The sequence below is a fragment of the Helianthus annuus genome, chromosome 3 (genome assembly GCF_002127325.2).
Source record: "Helianthus annuus cultivar XRQ/B chromosome 3, HanXRQr2.0-SUNRISE, whole genome shotgun sequence".
NCBI lineage: Eukaryota > Viridiplantae > Streptophyta > Magnoliopsida > Asterales > Asteraceae > Helianthus > Helianthus annuus.
The window spans coordinates 51793158-51813285 of NC_035435.2; the positions used below are offsets into that span (position 1 = coordinate 51793158).

The 20128-nt window shown below is 37.0% G+C and overlaps 1 protein-coding gene across 1 annotated transcript; it reads left to right on the forward strand.

Annotated features, from left to right (window-relative positions):
* The first annotated feature begins 17893 nt into the window (after positions 1-17893).
* LOC110931473 lies at positions 17894-19886 on the forward strand. The gene is made up of 3 exons (XM_022174865.1): positions 17894-18938; positions 18988-19076; positions 19182-19886. Exons 1-3 carry the CDS (start codon positions 17894-17896, stop codon positions 19884-19886), a joined length of 1839 nt encoding a protein of 612 aa, XP_022030557.1.
* Positions 19887-20128: the final 242 nt, after the last annotated feature.

Sequence of the window (20128 nt, forward strand, 5' to 3'; positions counted from 1 at the left end):
TCTGGTTTACCAATCATGTGATGAAGTCCAGAATTTGTACTTGTTTGTTTCTCTAGGAGTCTCTTTCTAAAGTGCGGAAAATCCTTCAAGTTTCAATTGGTTTTCTTTTCATTTGGTTTCTTTAACCTTTGCTGTAAGCAAAGTGTAGCTGGAATCATTTGGTTGTATCAGTTTAGTATGCAAAGTATAGTCTTTTAGATCCTGCATTAATATGTAATGGATGCTTCAATTTTGTTTGAAAATATTTAATAGTGCATGATGTTTCATTCTCCCTTACTTAAATTTTGCGTTTGTTAACTATATCAATTGTCGGTACCGTACATGTGAAGAAATGAACGGGAGAAATACCGACCAAACATCGGTACCGGTTTGATATTTTTTTAATATAACCTTAATCACACTCATATACTTTAAATCATGCGCGTTCGTCAAATATAACAATTGCTGGCACCGTAGAAGTAATGGACCGATCGGTGATAAGAGCCATGTCTCGACTAGAGTCATGAGGACGTACGGATACACGGCTCCCGAGTATCTAGCCACCGGTATGCACATGGGTTTGTGTCATAAAAATCCAAAATTTTGTTCTTTATCGCTAATCTTTTTCGTGTTTTTTCCCGTTATAAGTCATTTAACGTCTAAGAGTGATGTCTACAGCTTTGGGGTGGTTCTTCTTGAAATGCTCTTTTTGAAATGCAGTCGCAACGAGCGCAGCTGCAACGAGGTTAATGCGTCCAACAATACGCGGTGGTTGATGCAATTGATTTTTATCTGTCCTATTTGGCAATTAAGGTTACAAATCAAATTGTCATTGAGCATGGTTTTGAGCATGGTGTAGATTTTATATACAATAGGCTTTGACTAAAAACTGTTGACTTGAATTTTAACTTTGACTTAAACTTGCAATTTGAACCTTGATGAGCGCCTCAAGGCGAGGCACCCAAACAGATGGTTTTTTATATCCAGACCTGTCCTGGCCTGAACACATTCTGACCTGCCACCCCGCTTGACCTAACCCGATGTGCTAAAATTTGAGATGTTATAATAGCGGGGGCACTTGGTTCCAACCTGAACTTCACTCTTATTTCTTTTTGGTATTTTGGAATTTATAATCGTTTATTGTTTCATGGGTGATATAACCGGAAGCTTGGATGCAAAAAAGGCTTTCACAGAAGCACTGAAAATTCATAAGAAGTATCTGAACATGGCAAAGTACTCTAAGGAACCAAAACGATACAGGCTTACTATACAGTAAATTACGAAGTGATTGATAAACTAACTATAAACAACCCCCGTACATAGCCCTAAACTCACCAACCTAAGTGATATATTTCCCGCCGCATCACGCGGGTAAATGACTAGTATATATATATATATATATATATATATATATATGCGTATTATTTATCCATAATTGTGTTAAAAATAATTACAATTAATATTTTCATTTGAAACCGATTTATTTTAAAAGAAAAATAAATAACAACAATATAAGAAATCTTTTAATAAAAAAACACATACATTTATCAAACATAGTTAATAAAAATGACAAACAGGTTACAACGATCACATGAAATGTAAAATTACAGGTACATAAAATACAAACTTCGTAATTATTCGTCAACTGCAAATTTGTCCCATATATGCATCTTTTATAAAAAAAAATACTTAAAAATATATTTTTTGAAGAAACTCGGTTTTTTATAAAATTTATATCGATATGTTTACCAAAAAAGTTAAACAACAATGTGTTTTCAGATTTTTTTAATAATTAAATATTAAAAAGTTATTAAAGAAAATCATGTTTTAGGTAGAATTAACTGTTACAAAACAAAAATGGAAAATATAATTAAAAAACAAACTATTCACTAGCCAACATGTGGCATCTTCAGAATATTAAAAACATCCCTAACCAAAATTGCACTCACAACCCGGTCGTGAGATTTAAATAATTTTTTTTTATATTTTTTTCACTTTTTGGCCAACCAACCAAGCATTTGGTCACAAATGGTTGTAGCCTAAGTATTTTAACCTCGTTAACAAATTTCTTTTATAACTTAAATGTATTATATTTACGATTAATTCTTGTGTTATGTCTATATTTCAGCTTCGTTACAGTATATAGAGGTGCACAAAAAACCCGAACCCAGAAAAAAAACCTAGACCCAGGTTTTTATACTCGAACCTGACCCTACCCTACCCGCAGTGTATGGGTTGGTATGCATATCATTCTCAGTACCCGAACCTGTACTTGGGTTTTATTTTTGTACCCGTTATACCCGGGTTTATAAAATACCTAGGTTTTGAGAAAAAAAACCCCGGTTACATTGTATTTTCTTTACCATTTTTTTATATTGTTTTTCTGTACCCTATAAATATATCTTTGATGTTTGGTTTACTCACATCCGTATATATATGGATTTCTCTTCCAATGGGTCGGGGTTTACAACTCGAGCTACTCGATTATCACCTATTTATTTATTATGTGTGTTTTAAATCTATATGTGTGTATATATATATATATATATATATATATATATATATATTTCTATGTTTTCTGCAAGAAAAATGAATATAAAGACCCGATCTATGCATGAACCCGAACCGTACCTGATCCATACCATATTCATACCTAAACCGTACTCGAACCCTACCCGAACCTGACAATAGAGTAATTAAATACCCGAGTATAGAATATTCGAACCCTACCTGAACCCGGGTACACAGGATATGGATTTTCGGGCCAAAACTCGGGCCCGAACCAGACCCGGGTATTACCAGTACCCGAAAATACAAAACCCGATCATACTTGTGCCCATGTATGTACCTGAACTTGGGTATTAAAAAAACCCGGTTTATGCACCTCTACATGTATACTCCAAACTACATGGATGGTTCCAAACTTTGCAACGGCTAACACCTAGCCAAAAACGGAGTTATTGTTTATATGTTTTAACTAAGTGTGTAATGATTAAAATGCCCGAAGCATTAGAAGTAAAAAATAAAAAAAAAACACACTAACGTATCCCTAATATACATATAGGGGTTCGTTAACTTACAATTGCCCTTAACGTACGATGCGTACGCGATGAAAGTATAACATGGGGAATTGAGGTCATAACATGCGGATTTTAACACACAAACTCGGCAGACCACCAAACCTGGAACATTCACCATGCGGCTTCACAAACCCGGACAACCTATAACATGCGGATTCACAAACTCGGAAGCTTCCAACATGCGGTTCGTGACAAACACGTGCAGGTTTTTAAAACTTATGGCTTCGTAAAACAAACCCTAGCTACATAACAATGCGTGTAATATAACTGGTGGTGGCTTCGTAATAAACTGGGTTTGCAAAACGTGGGTTTGTAATAAGTGGACACCCTAACTTCGTACGAAGTGCCAAACAATGCAGATTCGTGAAATTGTGGCTTCGTACCTAACTGATGTATCCTAGCTTCGTACGAAGCAAACAACAAGTCCCTTCGTACCAAACTTGATGTCGCACCCCGACCACGTAGGACAATAAACCGTGGCGGAAACGTCGGGGAGTGTTGTAACAGAAGCTATTGTTTCATAACCATGGATACAAAAAGTGTTTCATTTTATTGATAAAATTAAACATTGACATTGTCTTAACATAGAACAAACAAGTTTCTTGTCGACTATCATTGTTTTAAGTCACTAAGGCCTCGTCCAGATCCTAAGTGACGCATGCATCCTAGAAATCACATCATTCAATAACACCTGAAACATATGTAAAAACTAAGTCAGCAAAGAAATGCTGGCGAGAACATAGGTTTTATAAGAGTATCGGAATCATGGCTTCGTTTACATGTTGCAGTACTTTATTAGACTACAAGAGTCAAAATACAAACCTCGTTTTGAAAAATGTATTGCAACATAGTTAACCAACTCAAATCAAGTTGATTATAATTTAGAAAATCTCGTAGCCATGATTCATAACCCAAAAACATTTTGTTTTAGAAAACATCTTGTAAAACATCTCGTAAAAACTCGTTAATAAAACATCGTTGTGTGACATCGTTTCGAAAATCGTTTACCCAAGTGAACTAAATAACACCACGGTACGTAATATATTGAAAACGCTTATATATAGGAAGTACCAACGGCGTATCCACCATGCTTTCATCACATTACACTCGTCCCGTTATCTAAACACTAACAAAAAACCAATCGTTTACCCAAATCGTTTAACTCGATAAAATCATTTAAATCATCCTCATTTTAATTTGTGAAAAACTATATATGGTCGCCTCGCTAACACCATTCAAACCTTTGTGACTCGACCACCTCGCTTCTCGCTTCTCAAGTTAACAAACCACCAAAGGGTAAGTTAACAAACATCAGATTCAGTCGTTACCCACAACCCCCACACATAACCATGGGTGCAGTGCAATAACGGGATTTGTCAGATCCTATGGTACCATAACCTGATATTGGTCGGCTTGATCAGTGCTAGTGAATGTCATTTGTTATGTAACTACAACCATCAAGTTTGTTCATATTTTTGAAATTGTTATTAGTTTTGTAAAAATTGTTTTAATCGTTTTTTACATCATCGTTTAACCCTTGAAAACATTTTGTACATATGAATCACCCCAAAACATTTAAAAGCAGTAAAATAGGGGAACTATGTACTCACATGTAGTGCAAAGTATCCTCAATCAAAGAATTTCAACAAACCCAAGCAAACAAGAGAAATCAAGTAGCACCTAGTAATCAAACCACTAATCAAACAATAGACGCCTAAATCGGAAGATCGGATAGAATGGAGTCTTGTAAACCAAATGAGTGTTGGAACTCATGTGATATGGTTTAACAAAGCCTACATCCTAAAATGAAGCCTATCCTAAGTGCTTTCGACCCATCGCGACCCATTGAGGTAGCTTACGCCACTTTAACGCGTCGTGCGTGCAAAGCGCGTTCGAGACGTCTAACTAGTCCTATGACAAGTATTATATGCCAAAACATGTTTAAATATGTTACATAATCAGTTACGTGACAGAAGTTTAGGTTACTTATGCTTAATTACCAATTATGTATGAAAAGGGCATTTTGGTAATTTACCTAAGGCATATAAACTACTTACCATACAACTACCTAAACTCGGTGACCATAAGGTATAACCTCGGAAGGTTATTCCCTATGCTACTATGGTCACTAAACATGTTTGGTTGGATCCTAATGATCGACTAAACGGGTCGTGTTCGAAAGTCTAAGCGGGTGTTTAGTACACTTGACTTACGACTCTACACAAGCACTAAACTAAAAAGTGACGAGCTAAACATGCTAAAACATGTTTAGTTAAGTTAGAAAACAGGTTTTGATATCAAAACAAATGGTTTTGATATCAAAAGAAACGGTTTTGATACCCTGGAGTAGTTTGGTTACAAAATACGCGAGAATATGCATTTTGGCCGAAACTACGACTCGTCACGGAGCCTAGATAACGTGGTAATCAGTAGGTATAGTCACTAGTGACTATAACCATCGTGATTATGCTCACGTTATGAAGTTCAAACGAACTTCTCGTTGACCATAAACTAGTCAAAGCAGAAAGTCAAACGCAGTTTGACTTTAAGGATAGAAACGAACGAGAAGAATGAAGAATACTTACAGAAGGTCCCCGCAAGCTCTTGATCCGATTTACTCTCAGGTATGAAGCATAAACTTCAACTTAGATAGCCAAAATCAGATCAAGTGTGCTTTGGGAGTGAAATGAGGGTGGGTATTTATAGGAAAACAAGAACCGTTAGGATCATTCCTCGTAAATCGTGCCTTGATCTAGACCTTACATGTGGGCACATGGTTTTCAAAACCATGGGAATACTTAAAACCATCAAATGGTATTTCAAAACAAGGATCAAAACCATCCATGTGTGGCACATTGATTTGAAATACCACGGGTGCCTCAAAAATGGACCAAGTTCAATCTATCTGCCAGAAATTTCAAAAATGGTCCCTGCACTTGTAAAACTTGATTTTTGGCAATTTTAAGCCCCGTTAACCTTATTTCAAGGCTCTAAAATGATGTTAAAGTATAGGGAACTCAAAACATGCTCAAAAATATCTCGGATGTCGGCTCGTTTGGTCGTACAGTTGCGTAGTTCGCTTAATTACGACGGAAGTCGTAACGAACGCAAAAACGATCCAAATTAAGCGACGAATGGATTTTTATTATGCCAAACACTAAAATAAAATATTTTAATGCTCACATAAATTTTTGGAGGTCCGGATGTATTCAGAACGTAAGATATGCGCGAAAATTCAAACTTGTGCACTTTTTGACGCTTTTAGTCCCTATTGATCAATAAAGTTTATTTTAGCATACCAAACCCTCAAAGCCTATTTCTAAGCTATGTAAAGGTTATTTAGGGTATGTTTAACTTATGATAAAGTTCCGGAATGTTCGTTACTATACAAATCGGTATAGTTTCGCAGTTTGACACAAATAGTCCCTGCGATCGAACAAACTTGATTTCAACACACCAAACCATCCAGAACTTATTTCTAAGTTATGTGGAGGTTATTTAAGGTATGTTAAGCCTATTTCACTATTCCAGAGTGTTCGTTGTATTGAACTGGTTATATTTACGCATCGGTGCGCATATAACCTTCCAGAAAGCGATTTAGAGCTTGAAATCGGAATCGAATCGAATTGAAAACTTACCAAACACAAATACACACATAATAACACCAAAGCACATTGTTTTATTAATAACCAACATTGTTTTACATTGAACCACGATGTCACACCCCAACCGATGGCGGAATCATCGGGGCATGGCACAGAGCGAAACAGATTGTTCAGAAGTTTCCACAACAACTATCATTATCATTTAGTTAAAGATACGTCCCATACCGTATCCCAAATAACAAAACAAGTTATTACAGATAACATCTAATCAAGTTTTCTGTTCCGACAACTCAGATTTAATACAAATAAAATATTGTTCGAATGCTCCTAAAGACCCAGCCTGACAAGATCTACATACAACTAAACATTAAACGCTTGACCTTGACAGACAACTATTTGTTGGGGGCCTCTAGAGCTTATTCCTAGCCTCGCTTTCCTAGCAAGCAAACATCTTAAACACCTGTCACATACGTTGAAAGTAAAGTCAATACATATAATGTAAAGGTGAGCATACAAGTTTGATAATAGCATATAGAGTTCGAATAGTTTACGCATAACCAGCACGTACATAGAGGAAAACGAAGCATGTTAATTATCGACATAGATCTATCGATACCAATGACTGCGGGTTGACTGTCCGAGACAGTTCGCAATACACGATTACCACCGTAATCCATGCAAGTAATTGTCCTTAACAACCCTCGTGTGAACGGTGCTGAGTCCAAACTATAGTACTACGTCGTTAAGGCAGGTAGACAGCATTCCACGTGTAAACATAATAAACAAGCATTCATTTAGTCACGTAATACATGCAATCGGTTAGCGTTCAAATAATTGAGTAGTGTGTTCGATTGTGATTTGATAAGTAACGTATGTAACACCCAAAAGTGCTAAAAGCAAAAAGGGATCGAGTATACTCATAGCGGTTTGATTAATGGATTGAAGGGAGCGTTGGGGAGTAGGGTTAGCCTGAATAGTTCGACGATATAACGATGAGTAATGCGGAAATGCAAACAAGTGTAAATGGGTCGAACAGCCTGGTCGATCGAACAGTAGGTTTGATCGATCGGCTGGTTCGTTCGAGTAGACAGACCGTTCGGACAGTCCATTCGATCGGCCGGTAGGCTCAATCGGGTGGACCGTTCAAGTGGATTGTTTCTTTCTATAAGTAAGATGTGTTTGTGTATGATGGTTTGAACTTTTGAAGTTTTTGCAGCATTATTTAAAATCACTGAAGTGTTCCTACCCTTTCAGGTCGGTCGATCGAATGGGTCGTTCGATCGGTTGGCTTATCCGATCGGTTAGGTACCTCAGTACAAGTCCTTAGCAGAGTGTCACCAGGTCTATTAGTACATTCGATCGGTTGGCACTCTAACGCTTTGAAACGAGTTGAAAATCGATTAAATGTTGAAGCATAGTATCTCATGATCCGAAGAGTAATGTTTACCAACAAACGTTCGATCGAACATCACCTCGTCAATACCAGACTTCATGAATTTGTAAAGCGTGGGACCATGTGCTAGCCAATCGGCTGACCCGGTCGATCGGCTGGTAGGTCCGATAGGTTAGGCGGTCCGTTCGGACAGCCTAGCCGTTCGGCCAGCATTCTGATCTGGTTGGCCTGTCGTCTAACACTTGGCTGTTTTGGTTGTTTGACGTTATATCGAGGTAGTTTGACAACGAGTTGAACCATGAAACCTTCGTTCTTGCTGGTTTTCCCCCTGTTCGGACAGGAATCACCCAAGTCCGGCAGGTGAACTGTTCGGAACGGTAGTTTGGCGTTTAACCCGAAATTGGTGAACCTCGTAGTTAGAATCCGAACCTTGAACCACGTGGTTGCTAGGGTGATTTGTGAGCTGGTTCAAGCTTCGTTTCTACCGGTTTGAAGGTGTTGAGTGTAAAAGAGTTGAAAGAAAGTCGGAAAATCCATCTTTCAATCTTCCACACCATGTAATGTTTAGATCTATGATAGATTTTAGTTTGTTTATGTGGAAATCGGTTAGATCCAAGCTATTCATGGTGGAAGGAGGCCAAAGCATGATGTTCTTCAAGAACACCATGATGACATCATCCAAGAACACTTAGATCTTGGTGATTTCACGGTTAGAAATCAAGATTTGAAAGATAGAAAGGTGTAGAAGTGTGTATTGATAAAAAAACGTACAAGATTTAGAGTGAAAACTTACCGGAATCGGAAGAAATCTGAGAAAAGAAGGAGAGCACGAGCTGGTCGGTCAGAGAGTTTCCAAAAGTGGAAAGAATGACAATGACAGCCCTATTTATAGGCTCCAAAAGGGGAAAGGGTTGGCCGATCGGCCAGGCTTCCTGATCGGACAGCCTGTTCGATCGGACGGTTTGTCCGATCGGCTGACTTGTTCGATCGGTGTGAATCCTGTTCGATCCGCACCCTTTTCGCGCGTTTGGACGACGATTTCTGATATTTTGATTTCGATTGAGGACGATACGAATACGATAGAGTTTCCTAGTCAAATTACTTTCAGTCCCAACTACTATATCTAGCATATAAGCATCTATAATTACTACTCGACTTCGATTTCGATTCGATGTGATTGAGTTTGGATTGCTTTTCGTGTTTCGATTCGATTGATCATCACACATAACAACGTAAAGTAAGCATGCACAAGTAACACATAAGGCACACACACGTATAATAACACCAAAATTCTCACAATTAGAGATTCGGGTTTGATTTGATTAGCTTGATTATCGATTGATTAACTCTATCACATTGCTACTTCCTGCTATTCAAGGTCGATAATTGGTTCGCATAGATGAATATTCGATCACTTTGATTAGACAACACTTACTCCACATAATACAAAAATAAAAGTAAGCTAATTACAGTCAAGAAGTCATCCTTTGACTTTGACTTTGACTTTCGGTAACACGGGGTGTTACACACGACTATAGAACACAGTTGTCACACTTGACTTCGGACAAAACAGATTAACCCTAGCTTCGTACGAAGCAAACAACGACTAAGTTGGGTTCGTACGAACGTATAGCTTCGTACCAACTAGTTCAGCGAATAACCAGCACGTTTCGGACAATTTTTTGACAAATTGAACATGAAATCTTTTGAGTTTTGTTGTGAAACTTTGTTGGATTAATCAAAAGTGTTTTCCGCACCATATATCAAAAATTCAAGCGTTTTTATCCGTTAAAACCATGTAAATCTGAGATTTAAAGTGTAAAAAGTGAAGAAGATAAATAGAAGGTGAAAATTTGACGAATTCAGCTCTGAATCTGCTGAATTTTCTCGAAATCTTGTATCTCTAATCCGTGCAATCGATCTCCAGCTCTGATACCACTTGTGGATACGAATCCGATCGATTTCAAACTCCCGACACGATTGCGAAGAACACGTATCACGTGCGGAATCCGTGTACGTGTGTGGATCGACACAAGAATGTAATAATATGATAATTCGATTGCTGATACGACAATGTACAAAATCTTGAATCACCTTGAAGCACTTTCTCTCTCTAGATCTTCTCTAATGCTCCAAAGTTGCAAAAGTTCTAAATTCTAAACATAAGGCTCCTATATATAGAGCTCTCATAAGGAAGGTCTCCTTATTTACAATTATGCCATTCCCCTATATTTAACAATAGAAAACCTTGTTTTGTTCAGTTTCTCGCTACGATTCATGATTGACGGAAGTGATAGACATTATGCACTCACACTTTGAGTAGTTTTTCGGCTTCTTTGGCTCTTGAACACTAGGGTTTTTGGCACGAGGTACCATTGGAATGTGAGGTCTGAATACAACGGACTTCCAACACCCGGTGTCTGTTGAGCAAGTATGTGAGCCATCCTACGTTGTCAGATATTAAATTCAGATATGACAAGCATGGGAGGCTTATTACTGAATCCGGTGTTATGGGGATCATTTTGTGCCATTTTCTTTTATTTTTTTTTTTGTAGATGAACAGAGTATGTGCAAGACACTTTTTGAGTTCTACACTTTCTTACTCTAAGCTACAAACAAATTGGATCTTTGTCAGCTGATATTTGAATGTTAAACTGATTATGAAATCAACTTTAACGTGACCAAGCTCTGATACTAATTGTAAGGTCTGAGTTTACAAGTCATATAATTAATGCTTAATAAGAACAAACAATATTGTATTATCTGACAGATAAATAATCACAAGCAAGGAATTATCATCAACAATTGTTTTTCATTGAATCAAAAGATTACAACTTACAGTATGATTGACTCTACAAACTCCCGCTTAGCCTGATCACACACATCACCTTTTCTTTTATACGAACAGATTTTTATGTGATCAAGCTGAGGGGAGTTTGTAGAGCCAATCATACTGTAACTTGTAATATTTTGATTCAATGAAAAACAGTTGTTAATGATAATTCCTTGCTTGTGATCATTTATATGTCATATAATACAATATTGTTTGTTCTTATTAAGCATTAATCACACGTCTTGTAAACTCAGACCTTACAAAACTTTTGTTATCGCCTAGGTTTGATGAACTAATTGTGTGTTTAGACTTTGTTCGGTTTAATTTTTATCCAAGTTCATGTGTTTGTTTTAAATAGTTTTAATTGTTGCTGACTATGATCATGTGTGCTATTATTTGCTGAATGTTATTGATTGGTTTTCATTATTGCTGTCTTTGTAAAGATGAAATTCACCATAGACACGTTAAATCACTAGTTAATTCGTTAATCTGGCCAATTCTGGTTTTAATCCTATTATTAAAGATAATATAGGTAACTTAATCTATTAAAATTAGTAGACATAAGTGTACATCCAATTTTATTTAATAGAAATATAATTTGGGATTGCTAGGGTTTTGTTAGTCGTTGTTTGGTAGTTTTAGGCACTCGATAGCTCGATGTCTTTCTATCTATTCATGTCTAGAGGATTCTAGGTTTTCAGTGTATCAACTTAAGACTAGCTTCATAACTAAAAGGTGTTAAAGTGAGTTGCTTTTTCATATCTCTAGTTGTATGATTCGGTTTCGACAGGTTGAGTCGTTTCAATCTAGCACTTCATTCACTATTTGATTGCGCGTCAGAGATCGGTTTTTGGGATTTTGCATGTGGAGTCACATTCATAATGTCTAAGCACTATAGGATTTATCCTCTTTAACGAGAGGGTTGTCGGTCTAAAATCATAAAAACTTGGTAATTGTCAACCGTATAAGTCTTGCATGTGGTTAAGGATTCTTGCCAAGGTGGTTTGTTTATCATTGCCAGTTACACTCGTACTTGCTATTCGATTTAGTTTTCGTTAGTTCATTTAGGTTATTAGTTAGTTAATTAAAATAAACAATTAAAAAAGCAAACAAATGTTTGCTAGTAATTCGGTTTAGGTTGAGTTTTAGAGTTTGCTACTTCTAGTCCCTAGGTTTGATACTCGATCTTACTTTCTATACTATACACGTCCGATACACTTGCCATTTGTGTGTAGTTTTTAGGTAATTCCATCTTTTAAAACTTGGTCTGATTTAAAAAACAAATTCACACACATCAGAGGTAAATCTAAATAATTTCTTATTTGATTTGTATTTCTTTGATTAAACATTATATATTTTTATATATAGTAAAAGAGAAAAAATATTTAATAGAATTTTTTTTGCATCATAATAGAAAATATAGAATTGGATATGTAGTTATATATGTGCATGATTAAATATATGCAATGGAAAATGATAAAATAACCTAAGGTGGCTCATTGATAAAATAAAAATAAGATATCTATGGGTACGAATACAAGCGAAAATCAATTGGGTGATAAAACATAGTTGAAATATACCGGATGTTACACTCACTAAACCAGAAAAGTGTCCCGGTATTATTGGACACGATGACCGGCTAAGGAGAGTATTATGTGAAATGTATTGTCTTCTACACAAGTGGATATTTGTTCAAAGACATCACATCTAAACCGCTAGAAAGCTAAGTATGCTTCACAAACAAAGGTTCAAAGTTTACACCTACCTATCTAGCAATACTCAATTATCGAGGTTTCGTTAGGAATTTTGTGTGTTTTGATCAATCTCAAGATTCATGTGAGGAATTGTTTAAAATTTAGTAAAAACGTATTTTACTAATGCAAGGATAAATAAGAAATCAAATGGTTGGTCTAACCAATGTCGTGTCATTAATCATGTCATGACCTATATTAACTTATTTAATATTAATAAATTAGATGATTGATATGACCTCCTAAGGATGTTTCTTGAAATTTCAAAAGTCCATTTTATTAGTATTTAGTATGATACTTACCTCTTGATCATTGCATGATCAGTAGACATAAATGTTATGATTTTTGTGAAGTTTAAATGAAGGTTCATTTCATTTAAAGAGAAAATCATAAGCATTACTATAAATCACACCAATCAACAGAATATTTCTTTTTAAAGAAAATATGAGAAGGGTACTCTTTATACTTCATCTTTATCTTTATCCTTCCAAAGTCTAAAACACTAATTTACCTAGTTTTAATATCAGGTGTTTGGCAGTTTCTGGTAGTACATACTGCTTCGCTTGATGTACACTAGAAGACAAATACTTTGTTTTAGTAGTGGCATAAAATCTGTTTTTAAGGTACCCATGTTAAACACTAGTCCTCCGCCACAACCGTCAACATAAGTTTGTTCATTTACAGCTAAGGAGACTACAAGAAGACATTGAAAAAGAATGTTAGAGACTCTACCATCTAATTATCCTGGTTTGAATTATTTCACATATATGTAATTTTTATTTCATAGTTTTCGTATTTGTATTACGGGATTTACTTGTTAGTAACGAAAGTATTGTTATTATTGTATTATTTATTTCCATTTGAAAGGTGACCTATCTTTTATTATATTAAATACTTTTTGGATATAAACATTATATTTTGCGGAGTTAAATGCTCGGATAATCCCTGTGGTTTATCATTTTTTCACCTTTAGTCCCTATCTTTCTAAAATTACAGCTATAGTCCCTAACTTTTGCAATTTTGTTCCCGAATAGTCCCTAGCGTGGATGGGGGTTAGTTTTTGGTGTTAAGCAGGTGTGAAATGACCTAAATGCCCTTACTATTTTAAATTAGAGTTAATTACACAAATGTGTCCTGTGGTTTATACATAATTTCGCCTTTGGGTACTAACTTCTTTTTTTAACAGGTTTAGGTTCTATGGTTTCAATTTTGTAACACCTTTGGGTATTAACACCAAAATTAGTTAATTAATGACTAAAATACCCTTGTATTTTTTTAAGTTTATCAACGTAACACATTTGGGGACTAACACCTAATTTTATTTAAGTTTAAATCAATTTTACAAAATCTATTTATTTTTTTATTTTCATTATTTTATTATATCTCTTAATTAACATAAACTCTATTTATTTTTTTTATTTTCATATTTTTATTAAATTTCTTATTTAACATAAAATCTACTTGTTACACCAGTATTTTTTTAAATAGATTTTTTAAATAAAATCTACTAGCTATATAGTTTTATGTAAATTAAATTTTCATTTTCAATTTTGGATTGAAATGATTGATAATAATAAATATCTTTCATGTAAAAAAATTTAAGCCTTTTTTAACTTGTTTTTTTTATCATTTACATTTTACTATTTTAGAAAGATATTTAATTTACATAAAACTATATAGCTAGGTATTTTAGATAAAACTATATAGCTAGGTATTTTAGATAAAACTAAAAAAATTTAAGCCTTTTTTTTAACTCGTTTTTTTTTGTAAAATAAATATTTAATTTACATAAAACTATATAGCTAGTAGATTTTACTGGTGCAACTAGTAGATTTTATGTAAATTAAATATCTTTCTAAAATAGTAAAATGTAAATGAACAAAAAACGAGTTAAAAATGGCTTAATTTTTTTTACATATGAAAGATATTTATTATTATTATTATTATTATTATTATTATTATTATTATTATTATTATTATTATTATCAATCATATATATATCCAAAATTCAAAACGAGCAAGCTTTACATTATTTAAAACTAGTAAGAAATTTAATTTACATAAAACTATATAGCTATTAGATTTTATTTAAAAAATCTATTTAAAAAAATACTGGTGTAACAAGTAGATTTTATGTTAAATAAGAAATTTAATAAAAATATGAAAATAAAAAAATAAATAGACTTTATGTTAATTAAGAGATATAATAAAAAGATGAAAATAAAAAAAATAAATAGATTTTGTAAAATTGATTTAAACTTAAATAAAATTAGGTGTTAGTACCCAAATGTGTTACATTGATAAACTTAAAAAAATGCAAGGGTATTTTAGTCATTAATTAACTAATTTTGGTGTTAGTACCCAAAGATGTTACAAAATTGAAACCATAGAACCTAAATCTGTTAAAATAAAAAAGTTAGTATCCAAAGGCGAAATTAAGTATAAACCACATGACCCATTTGTGTAATTAACTCTTTAAATTAATAAAGAAAACATTAAAATATTATGTGGGCCCCACCATCTACCAACCCACCCAACCCTTTTCTCTATCAGATGCTATCCCCTTTCTTCTCAGGCAAACCCACCCCTCACCCTCATTTTCCGACGACCGGTTCCTGCAGAATCCAACAACACAAAAGAACCGCCACCGTCGCACCTCTAGCCCCAATTTGAACGTCAGACGGACCCGCCACTATCTCACCTCCTACTCCCTGGTTCATTTCGACACCGGAAAAATCATGTTTCAGGTTGCTCCATCTCAGATTTATCTCAAATGGATTACAAATGCATTGCCCGATTTCAAAATTGCAACACCCAATGTCACAGATTTGTCTCAGATGATGCAAAATCATCATCTCAGCCGCCACAGGTTACCAGAGTGAGTAGTGACCAACATTATCATCAATCTGTTATCACCAGAGAATCGTGATTGTCAACTGAGTGACCACCATTCTCACCGTCGTTTGTACCGTATGTGGTTGGATCGGTGAAAGATTTGCTACAAAAAAAAGCTTTTTCTTTTGTGCGTTATTCTCCCCTTCATCAGCAGGTGTGTCGGTACTCACCCCTCCCCTTTTTATGTTAAACACGTCGGTCTAGGGCTTGGATGTAGAGTTTTTTATTTCCGTTGGTCTAGGGTGGTTCGGTTGGTGGAAAATGGTACAACACTTCTTTTTCTGTTTGATCACCTACTAATTCTTTGATAGATGTTCATGTGCATTTTGTTATGTACTCATTCTAATAAAACATCATAACACAATTCCTAATTTCTGAAGTATTGAACGTTTGTATTATTTATATGGTTGATCCAAAACTTCTGGAGCCCCTTTGCAAGTATAAGATATTTCTGCAGTTTCAAGAATCTACTATATGCAGGGTTTGACCGAAGTGATTTCAGTCAACCGGTTGCAGCATTGGGTTTATTTTGGAATGATTATCAAGTTTAATTATGTAGCCGCAGGTGTTCGGCAGTCAAAAGTTTCTATTCCGGGATCGGAATCACATATTTGTCTCGCCAGAACCGGGTTAATTGCAGGTTTGTAGGTTATTGGTGGTGGACTTGTGATGGTGGTTTTTGTCAGGTAAGAGACCAGAGAGAAGAAAGACAGAAAAAGGTAGGGTGAGGGTGGTATTGTTATATTTTTTTAGAAAAAGTGGGCTCAAGTAATTAATTTTTTTTGTTTAATATTAAGGGCAATTTTGTCATTTCACACGCACCTAACACCAAAAACTAACCTCTATCCATGTTAGGGACTATCCGGGAATGAAATTAAAAAAATTGGGGACTATAGGTGTAATTTTAGAATGTTTGGGACTAAAAATGAAAAATGGGCAAACCATAAGAACTATTCGAGCATTTTTCTCTATTTTGCGAGAAGATAAAACAAAATGCATCAAAAAGATTTTGTATAATATTGTAAAATGTACATTTTAGGGAAAACTATTTAATGAAATGAAATATAGAAGTTGATATTGACAACTCAACCTCTTTTAAATTTATTTTATTATCAATGATTAATTTTTCAATCTTTCCTTTTTGAACATCAATGATTGAGTTTTCAATCTTTTCTTTTTGAACAGGGCAAGCAAGACTAGTATAAATCTATTACTGGAAACTCTGTTTAGATCTCCGAACACGTTCTTCTTACCTACAATGGTGTTTTCTTGTCTAAATTTGGTACCGTGTTTTTTAGTCAAAATATCTGTCTTTACCAATAAGTTTGAAAAAAATATATTTTTAACTTTTAAACTTTCAAATGAACTAGTGTTTGATACATGTCTCTTAACATAACAAATTACCAACTAGCTCAGTAAATACATTCTTCTTTGCAAGATTCTTCACTACCTTTCTAAAATTGGCACAACTGATGCATGCATCACGAAGAAGATCTATGCTACCCTGCCACGCCACGCCCCACCAACCGCCAAGTTGTAATACGTCTCATGTCAAGTGACGGTGACGACGGGCCAGTGGGTAAACCCACTTTACCCGCTTTGGGCCTTTTTATCTAGAAGCACAATTATTTAAAAAGCCAACCGGTCATAATAACCTTACTCGCTAAGGTTTCTCCTATGTACAAATGGGCGGGAAACAGCTAAGGAAGACAGGGCTCATTAAATGCATGACAAGAGGCGGCTCCGGTCTAAGTCACTGTACTTATCCGACGGATCATTAATGAAGAGGATCATCCTACCGTTGGGGGTCAGACACGTGTCTGACCTTCCCAAGAACCCCCAAAAACCGTCGGATCATGCATGAGAGAATCCTTAACAAAGATAAGGGCATGTCATTATATAAGAAAGGAAGAAGGATCCAAGGAAGGTATCATCTCCGGCCATTATTCTCATTTACTACTCTCATTTACTACTCTCATTTATTCTTCTCATTAACTCCGACCAACATTCCTTGTATTTACTACACACAACACATTAATTAGATTCACACCAAGATAGGAACTCTCCGGTGAATACCTTCATCGAAAAACGTTCCTCTTCCTCATCCGGCAAGTTTACTTATTCTCACGCCGGAGCTTGGTCACGGATCCCCCTCCCGGGGTCCCCCGTGGCGAGGCTAACGGTTTATTATTTTGTAGCAAGCAAGGACAGGAGCTCTCTACGTCAGCGAAGATCTAACCTACATCAGCCGGAGGTTGGGTATTCGACATTGGCGCCATCCGTGGGACACAAGACTGACCGGTGTTCCCACATTAACATTCGACGTCCAGAGAGCAACTCACCTTTCCAGAAACGGCATGGCAACTCCACATAGTTCACGTGTCACCCAAACGGCTCAGAATGATCTGGAGAAAGTCACTATGGAGGATATCACTCATGAGGAAGATAACGAGAACTTGGTAGAAAACATGGAAGAAACGGAGCATGTCACCCCTGGCTTTGTGGCCATGCACAGGGAAAAGATAACCAAGTATCTTGACGATTTAAAGAGACAAGAAAAGTTGGACAGCCTCAGAGCCAGACTCTCTTTTGACACACCGTCTGATCGAGAAGGGACGGACCCCCAAAGTAAAAACGATAAGGGGGACCAGCTGGAAACATTCATGACGGCCTTGAGACAGATGTCTTCCGAAGAAAGAGAAGACTTGATCACCGGTCAGAAACATAAGGAAAAGGAGAAAGACAACTCAGGTAACACTGGTTTGGACCAACCATACCTACCACGAGATTTGGCCGAAGTCTCAAAGTTCACAAGGAGAATATCAGAGGCACCCATGCCCCCCAAGACAAAGCTGCCTCCAGGCTTTGACCGCTACGACGGAACGAGAGATCCAGAGGATCATCTGCATGCCTTCCGGGGAGCAGGGCAACTTGGAAGGTGGCCCATGCCAGTGTGGTGCCACATGTTTGTGCAGACTTTAACGGAAGGAGCCCGACTGTGGTTCGATAGCCTTCCCCCGGGAAGCATATATAGCTACGAGGAGTTAAGCGAAAAATTCCTCAGGAACTTCGGCCAACAAAGGAAGGTGGTCAAGAATCCCAATGAAATCCTCCACATCAGGCAAAGGGACAACGAACGGATAGACCAATACATGGAAAGGTTTGTCAAAGAAAGCATGAATATCAAGGATGTCCCGGAGGTCATGAAAATTCGTAGCTTCATAAACGGGCTGAAGCATCCACAACTATGTGAAAAGCTGGGGGAGGAGTTCCCTCCTTTTTTCGACAATCTCATGGACAGGGTTAGGGCTTTCGTCCGGGGAAAGGATATGGTCAGCAAGGCTAAGGAGACGGACACCACTCCCCGGAGGGCCACTCCAACGACAAGACCACCTGAGAAAGGTACCCCCTATTCACGAAAGCCTCCCTTTGATAAAATGTTGCATGACAGGGCAAGGCCCTCATACTCCCCCTACAGACCCCGAGGGAGAGGCCCTCTCCCTTACTCCGACAGCTTCACACCCCTTGTCAAAACTCCAAGTGAGATACTGGCCATGGAAAGAGTGAAGAATTCGTTCCCGAGGCCACCCCCCCATAAAGCCAGGACCCAAAGCATAACCAAATGAATATTGTGAATTTCATAAGGGCTTCGGGCACAAAACGGATGATTGCATGTACCTCAAGAGGGAAATAGAGGCGGCGGTGAAGACGGGAAGACTGGCACACCTGGTCAAGGAAATCAAAGAAGGGGGAGGGGATCGTAAGGGAAGAGATGCAAGAGAGCCCGGGAGGGCAGATGTTGATATGATAAGAAGAAGAAATGAATTTGATGTTACCCGAAGTGTTAAGGCCAGAATCCTAGGCTCTCCGAACTGCATGAAAATTCCCATCCTCATGCCGTACTTGGAAGAAAGCGAAGTACAACGGCTCCCGCTGGACATCTCAGCTGTAATAGCTGGACATAAAGTGTCTAGAATACACGTAGACGGAGGATCCGGCGTCGAGGTAATATATGAGCATTGCTTCCTCAGATTCGACAGAGATATAAGGGATAGACTGGAGGAGGACTCTATCCCGTTGGTGGGATTCAACAACAGTGTATCACACCCTCTGGGAAAGATCAAGCTCCCATTCACAGTTGGTGTAGGGGATAGGGTCCGGACAATCAACTTAACCTTCACGGTAGTCAGGGCACCCTCCAAGTATAACGCGATTTTGGGAAGACCTGGGATTGGAGATCTACAAGCACAAGCATCTACTCATCACGGAGCGTTGGTATTCCAGACACCGAAGGGTCTTGCATGGGTGAAGTCAGCTTATGAAGTTGTCTCTTCAGTATCCAAAGGGTAGGAACCAGGGAAGACCCCAGGGAAGAAGGTGGAAGAGTGGGTCCTCTGTGATAAGTTCCCAGAACAAACAGTCAAGGTAGGAAGCCACCTAAGTGACAAATGCAAGAGTGCCCTGAAGGAATTACTCCTCCATAACATAGACGTGTTTGCATTCCAACACGGGGACATGACGGGAATTCCCAGAAGCCTGACGGAACACCGGCTCAACACCTTCACATGGGCGAAACCAGTGAGGCAAAAGAA